Source organism: Ostrinia furnacalis, unplaced genomic scaffold (assembly GCF_004193835.3).
Source record: "Ostrinia furnacalis isolate ACB-3 unplaced genomic scaffold, ASM419383v2 OfSCF0890, whole genome shotgun sequence".
In the NCBI taxonomy this organism is placed as follows: Eukaryota; Metazoa; Arthropoda; class Insecta; order Lepidoptera; family Crambidae; genus Ostrinia; species Ostrinia furnacalis.
Window position 1 is genome coordinate 734,151 of NW_021131129.1, and position 12,484 is coordinate 746,634.

The 12,484-nt window shown below is 37.4% G+C and overlaps 1 protein-coding gene across 1 annotated transcript in view; it reads left to right on the forward strand.

Annotated features, from left to right (window-relative positions):
• LOC114350420 (uncharacterized) overlaps positions 1-12,484 on the forward strand; it is a 28,387-nt gene that overhangs the window by 15,017 nt on the left and 886 nt on the right. The window contains exons 3-7 of the mRNA XM_028301223.1: positions 1,278-1,438; positions 2,011-2,214; positions 3,294-3,409; positions 4,593-4,688; positions 11,306-11,398. Of these exons, the coding sequence (XP_028157024.1) occupies positions 1,278-1,438; positions 2,011-2,214; positions 3,294-3,409; positions 4,593-4,688; positions 11,306-11,398 (670 nt within the window). The remainder of the gene's footprint in view (positions 1-1,277; positions 1,439-2,010; positions 2,215-3,293; positions 3,410-4,592; positions 4,689-11,305; positions 11,399-12,484) is intronic.

Sequence of the window (12,484 nt, forward strand, 5' to 3'; positions counted from 1 at the left end):
TACTAGCTTTTGCCCGCGGCTTCACACGCGTGAAATTTAGTGCCACAAATTGGCATAAATTATAGCCTATATGTTAATCTGGGTTATAAATAATAATACTGTAAAGTTTCAACCAAATCCGTTCGGTAGATTTTGCGTGAAAGAGTAACAAACATCCACATAAACTTTCGCCTTTATAATATTAGTAGGATGGTCATTTCTCATATATTGGTCATTCGACAAGTTCTCATAAATAAGTACGAAGCTACTGTAACATTTACACTGGAAAGTCGACACGTAAATTGGTTCCTGTTAACAAATGATCAAGACCTTTTCCGAACAGGAAACTCGCCAGTCAAGTCTCAAGAGTCTTGAATACATATTTGTCGAGGGAAACTGGTGGCACGACCACATGCCCTAGTTTAATCAACGGTTAGGTGTCATCGGAAGCACAAATATTTAGTTTTTACCCACATTCTGGTGGAAATCGTGTGTATTAACTCTACGTGATCTAGTAGAGATATGGATTTATTTGGACTTGATCGCTGAACACAAAGTTGAATGAAAGCAAACTATTACAATCATAATACACAGTTATTATGTAATCGATATTTGAATTACTTAATTCTGTTAAATTATTGTTTTGTTGGTAAAAGAAAAGTCGCTCTCCTGCTATCTGTGCGCTTAGAACTGCGGAACGGATTTTAATGTGACTTTCAGAGTGATTCAAGAGGAAGGTTTATGTATCAAGGTTTATTTGTAACTACTAGCTGTGCCCGTGACTCTGTACGCGTGAACATAGTTTGAATAATATTTCACTTTGTTGCAACATTTTCTTTACTGTACCTATTGATTTTAGGGTGATGATATATGGTCTAAAGTAGGGTAATATTATTATTAGTTAGCAGATATGCTGGAGCGATTGAGGAATTACAACAGGAACTGTCATGTATCTTTGTCTAGAGAGGCTGCCTAAGGCCTCAGCCTCGAATTTAGTGGGCAGCGGGGGCACAATAAATCGAGCGTTAAGGATAAATTTGAATCGAAATAAAATTGTCGCCGTTGTTCAGACATGTCTATTGCGAATAAAAACAAATATCTAGACAACACAACCCCGAACACAACACTTCGCCGCTAAAGCGCCGCGCGAGCTGCCCGCTTGTTTCGAGAACGGGTCTGCGTTGCCCGCCCCGCTCCCGCGCCGCCGCCGCTCCCGCTCCGCTGCCCGCTAAATTCGAGGCTGAAGCCTAAGTCAATTTTCAAATGATATCTTTCTCACACATTATTTTCTCCACCAGAGCGCTTTCGAAGAAGCACGACCACGGTGGCGGCATCGACTCCATCACGATCTCCACCGGTGGCAATAAGGATAAGAAGATGAAGAAGAAAAAGCAAAAGCCGCCCAAGATCCACCTGGTCCACCCCATGATGGTGGCGCCTATGCAGAAGGCTGATAAAGGTTAAAAACTGACAGGCATAGCTTACATTTTGACAACAGTTTTGAATAAGTTTCTGTCGTCATCATCATCATTTCAGCCATAGGACGTCCACTGCTGAACATAGCCTCCCCCATTGCTTTCCATGTTGATCGATTGGTAGCGGCCTGCGTCCAGCACTTACCTGCTACCTTTATGATTTCGTAAATTCACCCACAAAGTGGATAGACGACCTTATAAAGATAGCGCTGGATGCAGGCTGCTAACAACCGGCAAAACGGAAAGTCATTGTCCCCTATGTTCAGTAATTTCCATTCTTTTGCTGAAACGATAATGATGAGATTCAGAGGTTTTGAGACAACATAATAAACATAATAATGATCCTAATTTAGATATACTGTTACAGACTTGAATTTAAAATTATACTATTCCATACTTCGGAGGCCACATAAGCCCATAGAGTCATTGTCTTTGCTTGATACCTATTTCTATTTTGTTATTAAGTATACGTAGTACACTTTTGATTTTGTTTCTTTCTATAGTCTGGTCTGTGAGCACGTAGAATTTTGTCCAATGACCAAAAATTATGTTAAAGGTCGTGGCTTCGATTCCTCCAAAGTCCAGTCTTGGGTGATCGGGGAAGAAGCGAGGAATGTGCCTCAGAACTCTTCTAGAAGGGGGAGGGGTCTGGTCTCCGAGTTTTGGGACTTGGGCGAGGCAGCTTTGGACGCTGCTGCTGAGCATGCGATGAAGAGCGATGAAAAGGAGGATGGGGTTGCGGATAAAAGCTCTTTGGAAGGTTGGTGATGGGTGCATCTTGATGTATAGGTTATTACTTAATTCATAGGATTCTAGAAGTATTTCATCATTATCTACACGAGACCACCACTTTGCAACGGAGGGAAGTCGATATTATACAGGGTGTTAATTTCAATCCTCGCCATATTTAGGGAGTTGATTCAGTAGCTTATTTACTAATTCTCTTTTAAATGTTCGTTGAAGTCCAAGGATGATTTCTGCGGCGACAAAAATTGGATTAATTTTCGAGAAAACCCTAAAACAGCGCTTTTTCCACGCGGGCGAAGCCGCAGGTGGAAAGATATTTCCTAATAAAATTAAAATATGTTTAATATCAGTTATTCTTACCGAGTTGAAACATGACAGCAAGCAACGACTACTACAAGTCTCTCAGCGATTACTACTACCTACTGACTACAAGTCACTCAGCGAACTATAGAAAGGTCAACAAGGATGTATGGAGAGCTGATCTTCAAGAAAACTCAGTAAATGGAAATTTTACATGCATCCTGATCATGCATTTTGCATTTTGTTTGCATGAGAGCATGATTTGTCATTGTTATGATACCTAGCATTGTTATTTTAGTTTAGCATGGCACGTTTTAGAAACATGTTTTGTGTGAATGATCAGAGAAGTACCTAATATGAAATTGTCTGCATTGCTATGTTTTTCTTATTTTTTTCGGCAGCATGTGATACCTACCCCAAAATGACGATTTCCAAAATGGACTTTAATTCAAATTCAAATTCAAAATTTTTATTGCATATACTTTAAACTGTATAGATCGTGTCATCCACGAAGACGCGCCCCACCATTCATCCGCAAATGTTTGATTGTTATCGGCACACGCTAAATTATCCATGAGTGCACACGCACACTACAATAATGCCGCTCGGATTGCTCGGATCAAACTCCCCGCACCCCACGCAACCGAGGTCAAAAAGTGGTGGGGCGCGTCTTCGTGGATGAAACGATCTAAGTATATGCATTTTTAAATCAATACTTTGAGGCTGGGATTTTTAAGAAAATTATGCAATTGTTTACAGTTTAATCTAATTTATTCTTCTATCACGTTCTAGAACAAAGAGGCAAGAAGAAGAAGAAAAAGAAGGCGATCCTCAAGCTACTGATCCTAGGAGCTGTATTAAAAGCCAAAATCGGAACCTTATTACAGATTTTGTCGTTCAAACTGCAGGTATTTAATTATTTTTTTTATTATTGTACTAGATGTTTTAGTTAGACCAGGCCTGTTCATCTCCGCGAGTTTACATCGAAAACAAAACACGCACGATGGCCCACGAACGAGCGAACTTTGACTCACGCACGCGTATTCTTGTGTATGATGGAAGAAAATAAAGAAAATGGTGTACCAAATACTGTGCAGTATTTAACTGCCTAAATAATAATAAAAACACAGAATGTACTTTTTTAAGTTGCCTCAAGACACTGAGAGATAAATATGTAGTTAATATTATTCATGATAATTCATGCTAAGTCATGTATTTCCTCCGCCATTTTCCGCAGTTTGGCACCTCACGTCACATCATTTTACCGAAGTCAGCCCTATAGCTTCGGCGCAGTGCCGATCACTGACGTTTGTCAACTAAATGGTGCTAGACACTTGAGACAGGCTAAATTACACCATATTGTTAATGACATTGAGCATACATTTTTTTAAATACCTTCGCGAAGTAAAACTTCTGTATGTAGTACTTATTATTATTCTGTGGTTAGACTATAATAGTTAGTGATCGAGGTTATATCATAATATTGACCCAACTAAAACTGGAAATAAACTTTATTAAACAAAGTTTTAAAAGAGATTCTAAGATACAGCTAGGTTCTGCAGTGGAGGCCGAAAGTGTAGCGTAGGACATCCACCCACAAGGTGGACCGACGACATCATAAGGTAGCAGGAAGGCGCTGGACGCAGGCCGCTACCAACCGGGCAACATGGAAAGCATTGGGGGAGGCCTATGTTCAGCAGTGGACGTCCTATGGCTGAGATGATGATGATGATGATGAACTGTCAGTTTTTCAGGCTTTCATTTCCTTTTACCAGTTTTATTCGTAGATCCATTTCTTCGATGGCTTTCAAAGTAGAGTCAATGGTGTTCGAGGTTAAATTACGATTGACTTGACATTAGAACATTGAGATAAACTCTTACTATACGTTTTATTTGTTTACTGAATGGATTATCAAAATGAGCCTTATAGGACATAAAAGAGATTCAAAAAACAGAAGGCCAAAGTCAAAAGATCTAAGAAAGTCTTTGAAATTAACAGAATTATACTAGCTACTCAGCAAATAACGTTCTAATGTTTGCTATAGATTATTCTAGATAACAATGAAGATAATGAATATTCTTCTTCACCAGGTGAAATTCTTCCTCATCGCTCTAATCGGTCTGGGGATCAACCTGGCTCGGCTCTGGATCGACCTGAAGAACAAACACAGTTCACAACCGCAGAAGGTAAGTTTCATTCAACAATTTACATGTGTGTAGTTAACAGATGTTTTGTTGACCAAAATTTTATAGCTTTACAACAATCTAATTGAAAATCGATGGGATTTTCTTTAATAAGGGTTTACCCATGATGCCAGGAGAGACCATTGAGTCTCAAATTGTGTTACTAATAAATCAAACCAATATTTTTTTATAATTTTTCAAGGTAGCTTAAATACCTATTTTTTTATTTAAAAAAATACACTAAAGTCTACTAGCACAATATTCTATATATTAATTTTATCGTGTGCCTAATGCCACCATCAATCCCTAATTTTTAAGTGACCCCTATGGTAACAAATAACAGGAATTTTGTTTACATAGTGGTCACTTAAAAATTAGGGATTCATGGTGAAAACGGGCATAAGTATACTAAACATTTTACAAAGTAAAGAGGCCTGTCTATTCCATACCAAAACATTTATCCAAAAACTGCCTTACATCATTTCATAGACAATAATCTACCTTCACTAGTCAAATCTATTCTATTTATAACTCGATAATCTGTGTTCTGCTTACGAGGCGATAACCTCGTAGGTACACTGGAGACCTCAAAATTAAAACGTTTACTTTCTCTCACTCTAATTGTTGAACTTGTTGAGATCACGCACTCGTTAAGATCGGTTTGATACTTGTTAAGATAGTCAGTCCGTATTCACAAACATTTAGACTAAGAGCTAGTGAACGCCAGACCTAACGTCATTTTATAAAAGCTGAAAGTTTGTCAGCGTATGCTCCCGTAACGTTAGTAGAATTACAGTCTATTGAATATACAGAGAAAGCCACCGTAAAAGTTAGACTTACGTTATACCATAAAATCTGATTTTTATGTATAATATTTGGGCAATAATTAGAAGTATTTTCCCCAACAGCCAGACAGTTTTGACAGTTCCAATTCCTTGCCAGACAGTTTTTTTAGGGTAGCTCCCAAAGCCACCATGACCCAAACTTCATAATTCACCAACATTATATCCTATATTGGGAGCATACGCTGACAAACTTTCAGCTTTTATAAAATGACATACCTAGGTCTGGCGTTCACTAGCTCTTAGTCTATTACTATGATGTCTCACAGTGCGCGTGGACGCACAGGGTGACACATGGACGAACCAATTACAGAGCTCTATTCAACGCTGTGCGTTCGATTTGCTGCTTCACTTAAGCAAGCATCGTTTGTGAATACAGTAGGCCTAAGATGCGCGCCGTGATAACTTTTATCGATGTCAAAATGTATGGGGAAAATCGATAAAATGGCGTGATAACCGCTTATCGCGGCGCGCATCTTAGGCTTACTGGTGTATGTAACGTAAGTGATATAGGTGTAAAATTTAAGTATGTCTGTTTGCAATATGTGGAGTGAAATATAAAATGGTTCATACATATTTAAAGGTCACCTGCTTTGCAATGGGGGAAGTCGAACAATAACTTGAACTCCTATGTTCTTCTGATTTATTTCGTTGCGGGTCCAATGACAGTTTAACTTTCCCCCGGGACAAACTTCTTGACCTTCACTGGGTGGGTTTTTATTGGCGGTCAAGCTGTAGATCCTGGCTACACAGGAGTTACAGAGGTTGGAACGAGAGATGGGAATAGTCCCGTGATACATATTTACTAAATGCTCATAACAATTCGATACTGCTGCACCTTTATAAGTATCCTAAAAAGGCCTGTTGAGTAATGACAACACTAAACATTTATTTATGGTTTAGAGTTTTAAAAAAAGCTAGCTCTATGTCTATGGTCTCTCTGTGGAAAAATAACCGACTGAAAAGTTTTGTTTTGATGTGCTCCGTTGTAATAATTATATTTTGCATGTGTAAGATTGCAATAAACAAGCAAATTGAAGATAATCATGGCGCTTTATTAATTAAACCCCATAACAACAATAAGGCCCTAGTTACTAATAACTAAATTTTGATTTTTGACCTAAATTTTGGCTAGAGTAATAGAATTTAGCAGAATATTCTATCAACGTCTCTTTTGCAATAACGTAACCTATAATAATAAAAACAATAAGTAAGTAAGATACATAAAAATACACATAAAAAACTGTGTTACCTTTTCATTCCTTGAATTTTTTTTTCACGACAATAATTAAATAATATCGTGTTTATAGTATGTCTGTGATACACATAAAACAATTTTCAAGTAAATCAACTTACAGTCACAGTACATCACTAGTCTAGCAATTGAATTTGTTACACTACAACGTAAGTCATACTAATTGCTACATATTAAGGTCACTTTCTTTTGACGCTGTCTGTTTGTGTAACATTCATATGTGAACGACAATTATGGGTTCCGTATGGTTATAATTTAATTAATCTTGTGAAGCAACTAACTATGTAGTTTTTAGTTTTTAAGTCTGTCGCCATACAACAATGTTAACAGCATTGTTGTGTTCCGGCAGTTAGAGGTAAGATAGCCAGTTCCTCCGTGGTTGAGGATTCCGGGTGAAGCTCGCTTCCACCTTCGGCCTGATCGGCACTTACCATCTGTGAGATACAGGCCAAGAGCTTCTTCGTTGTGGATAAAAAAAAGTTTGACGTTAAAAAAAACACACGTGTCTCTCCCATACCTCAAGCATTAACTGAAATATTCGCTAGGCCTTTAAATAATTTTAATTTTATCAGTTTCTTCGTAAAAGTATTAATGCTTTTCTTGGAAATGGTATCTACGGAAGGTCAATTACATACAGAATACTTGTTAGAAACGGATAAAAGTAACGGGTGTCCGCAATTAGTTTAACTGCGTCTGCAATGCAGGATGAATCTTAATCGAATACAGGGTGTTTGTAGAAACTGATGTTTTTTTATTTGAGATATACATTTGCTACTTCATTTTGCTGGTGCTGTTTAAGTTAAGTCTCAAAAATTATTACCTCTTCTCTACTTACCTTAATTACGAGTATCATACAACTAGCGGCCGCCCGCGACTTCGTACGCGTGGATTCCGTTTTACCCCCTTAGGGGTGGAATTTCGTAAAATCCAATCCTTTCTTAGCGGATGCCTACGTCATAACATCTACCTGCATGCCAAATTTCAGCCCGATCCGTCGTTCAGTGGTTTGGGCTGTGCGTTGATAGATCACTATGTCAGTCAGTCAGTCAGTCACCTTTGAGTTATATAATTTAGATCAAATGTAGAAAACGTCCTTAAAGTTTTTCCGGTCGGTTCCTTAAGAGGTTATGCATGTCCTACCACTACTATCTACCTGAGTACTTACGAGTGAGACGATCTGGTAAGGGTCGCGGGAAGAGCCTGGATGCGGGCAGCGCAGGACCGTTCATTGTGGAAAACCTTGGGGGAGGCCTTTGTCCAGCAGTGGACGTCATTTGGCTGAAACTTAATTATTCAAACAAATATTAATAGCAGAATATTATTCTCTTGTAAGAGAATACGTGGTAAAGCTTTGCAAAAGCTTGTATAAAATAAGAAGCTCCAAAGCTCAGCCGATATCAACAATTTCTCCGTAAAACATTAAACCTGCTGCGAAATGGTGATTTGCAGATTCCCCCAGAGAAAGTGCACTTTGACCTTAAATTGCACGAAACTACCAGCTACCTAGTACTTATCGAATAAAGCTGTGCTTTTGTAGAATATTCACTGATGCAGTTGTTTAAATTGATTAAACAATGTTTCTTTGAAACTAAATGACCTTTTTGCTCTAGAATCTGTAAAATGATGAGGCGAAAGTAAGTCTGTCTTTCTGTTCGTTTATAAATACTGATCGTATGTTAAAAATTGCTGATTTTTTGGTATAATAAATTGCACTTTTAATAACCGATTAACGGATTGCAAAGAATGATTTAATTAATAGTTAATGAACAGTTACTTAGTTTATTCCGCAAAAAAGCTAGCGGTGAAAAAATGTATAAGTAAAGATTGAAATTTAAAATTTATTCTTTTGAGTGTTGAGGAGTAAAAAATACCAGACCAAATTTCATAACATAAGTTTAGGTACTTATGTTAGGTATTTATGTATACTTAACTAGACCGTTGCAAAAATCCTGTATGCCTTTTTTATCGCTGTTGTCAAGGGTTTCCTTTCACCTTTTGTATGTAAATACTTTCCCTACAAGGTAAATAAGGTCACATATTATCTATCAATATGCCATTTATTTTATTTTATTTTATTTATTTATTTAATAGGACAACCAACAAGACTACACTGGAAGACAATCAATACTCTTCTTTCTAAAACAAGTGAAGGGAACAAGCGGTTTCCATAGCGCACGCGACATGCGAAAATGCACTGCCTGAAAGAATCACACAACCTATTCCGATTACTGTGGAAACCGCTGGGAAGGGGTATCTTTGTTCAACAATTACGTCGAAACTAATAGACGTAGACTAATAAATTTTAATTAGTATTTTTCTAATTAAATCCATTCTTACTCCCATAAAATGTATGAAACTTGTGTCTGTTTTCTACTTCTACTAATACATAATTTTATTGGCTATCGCATGATATAAAATATTTGCTTATTAATGTTAAGCTACCCACGCTTTCACTTGTTTTTGAAGGAAGAGGTGAAAACTAAAAATTAAAAACTTAAATCCTTGTAATTTTGCGATAAATGGGTCAAGACCCAAATTTGAAGTGTTGTCGATAAAATTGTCTATAGATTACGCCCTTAAAGTTTGATCACTACATGCCCGGACACACTGTATCTTAGATATTCATAACGAACGGCTAGGGACTGGAATTCGTTGCCTGCTGCTGTCTTTCCCGAAGACTATAATCCGGACCTTTTCAAGGCGAGAGTAAATAGGCAGAGGCACTTACAGGGCAGATATGTACCATCCTAGACTGCATCCCACTTAACATCAGGTGCGATTGTGGTCAAATACCTGCCTTGTTATGCATAAAAAAAATTCATCATGAAATTGCAACAACAAATTAACCCCTACATTGTTGTGTTAATAATTGTTACTTAAGTTATGCATACAAAATTGGCATGTTACTATCCTACGCTATGCAATATCTTCATTACACTGTATTGGTACATATTCGAATAGTCTAGAAGTTCGCATAACTATGCCATAGTTATTGCAGACTTCCGTTCGATGCACGCAATAGATCCTGGCAACATTGAGTAGTAATATTACTTCAATGCCTGGCAATACTTAAGTATTTTATTTTATTTATTTATTTATTTATTATTCATTATTGAGCAATTACATATTTGATCCAACTTTGTAGGTAACTTAGATACATTGTCACTGCTTATATTATTGATGCTCTTCTAGAATGATATGGAATTTTATGAAAATCCCTACGTACAAGATTTTAAACTTTCGCGTTCCATTTCAACTAAAATAGTAAGACACGGGTCTTAACGCGACATTTATTAATGAGTTACATTATGTACTAAGTTACTTTTTGTACCTAAGTAATATTTAGGTACACAAATTAAAATGCCACAGTAGGTATTTAGCTTCATGTGCTCTCTTTTAAATTGGGTCTCGAAGCTTTCCCTTTACAAGTAAAACCCCTAAATTTCGATAAAAATTCGTTTTCCAGTTGCATTACAGCCATGTTCCTCTCACAGGTGCATTCAAAACTTCTCTACACATTAACCTACTTCAACTTACTCAAACCTGCTATCAATCCCTTCATAAACAATAATTATTCGAACACACCCATCGATGTTAAATTCCAAGTATTCCGCGCGATGACCCGACGACCACTTTCTCCGACCTCGACGGCCGAGGATCGCGTGTATTGAGTGGCTACTGTCTGGACATCTCTAGTGGAAAGTTCTTGAATTTGTTCAATTTGTTTTAAAGGACGAAGAGCAAACTCGAATCGATTCTCAAGCATTGATTGATTCTTAAATTCTTTATTTTCATTTATTTATTTAGTGTCGACACCGCCTTCCCCTTCATATTTTTTTTAAATAACTGTCCTCACCATAGGTTGTCTGGAAGAGATCGCTTCATAGCGATAAGACCGCCTAGTTGTATCTTATGTGTTCCTTTTCTTATTATTATTTCTTTATTCATTCACTTACAAGTATAAGTACCTACTTATGATTCGTTTATCAATATTAAATTCGTAGGTATGCTAAGTTAAATGAGTTTTGAGCATCGTTCTGTAATAGGTACATTAGGTACTCAGAGTGGTTACCACCTGTTGATAGAGTTTTATTAGAAGCTTATCTATCGGATAAACGACAGCATTTGATTTTATAGAGCTTAGAGGAGATATCTAGCAGACCTTTCTTTGCTAAAAAGTAAAACAAACTAATATTTTAATCCGTAACTAATATAATATTTGAGAACTGAATTTTTCATGTAAATTAAAGACATTACATGCTACGGCTGAGTTGTACCAACTTACTCGTACTTTGACAGTAACTATAACGATAAACGGTGTTTTGTATATAGTTTAACATATTACTGACGTTTGTTGAAGTTAAGTAAGATGGTGCAACCCAATAATTACCCACCCAAACCCCCCCCCACCCAATTAATTAAAAATTTCTAGCCTTTTTAGAACGAACTATTGAATCATTTTCAGTGACCGGTCATCAATTTTTTTAGTATTTTTCAAGTGAAACATGGTATTTTTGTTCCAGGTAATATACTACGAGCACGCACAGCACCAGCATCACTACGACCACGAGGAGGACCACGGCTGGGGACCCTGGTCCCGGAGTATAGACCCTGAGGTGAGTTCATATTCTATCCACACGATTTATGATTCTGTTAAAGCAGTGGTTCTTAACCGGTGGTCCGCGGACCACTGGTGGTCCCTGGACGCATTCCAAGTGGTCCACGAAGACATCGTAATAAACAAGTGACGTGACGTGGTGAGTCGAGTCAACACAACACAAACGGTGCATAGTGGGCGAGAAATCGACCTCCCCTTTCATAGGATTTTGAAAAAAAAAGTGGTCCCTGACAAGACAGAAATTTGGTAAAATGGTCCCTCGTGACTTAAAGGTTAAGAACCACTGTGTTAAAGGATGTTTCATGAAGTATTAGGTAATTAACGGTTTGTAAATTTTTATTTATTTATTTATTGACAAAGATCTACCAACAACACATCTTTACACAAACAAGTAATGCATGCAATGATGACAAGTATTTTACGTTGTATGGCAATACAGGGTGTTAGATAAATGGGTAGGTATATACGTTTTTTTTTATCTACAACGAGGTAGCTCTTGGCCTGTATCTCACCTGATGGTAAAATTAAAAAATAATTAAATGAAGATATCAATTTTCTGACTTCACCATACCATTTATAATAATATGCCCATGTTAACATGGGCTAGTGTCGGCTCATATACCCATTTACCTAACACCCTGTAGAAAATTAAGGTAGTGGCCCGCCCATTGAGGTGTTACCACCTAACAATTCTCTCTTTTCTTCTCAAAATGTCTCATAATAAAAATTAGCTGGACATAAAGATGACCCACGCTGAACTGTCCCACCAAACTCAAAGACAGGGGGGCGCTACCATCGTTCAACTATATGGTTTCCAACATGGCAAAAATCGGAACCAGCGATCCGGTATTGACGGTAGCGCCCCACTGTCAATGTCATGGATAGGACAGTTTAGTATTTTGGAACTATAGATATAGGACTTGCGTCACTTTAAAACACAATAAGTACAGGGTGGAATTTTGTAACGCCACCTGGAGGGAAAGTACTGTTATACTGTAGATAGAAAATTTTACTCAAAAGAAAACATTTCTTTATTTTTTAAAAGAAAGAGAACTGCATTCATATTCTATCTACAGTATTAAAC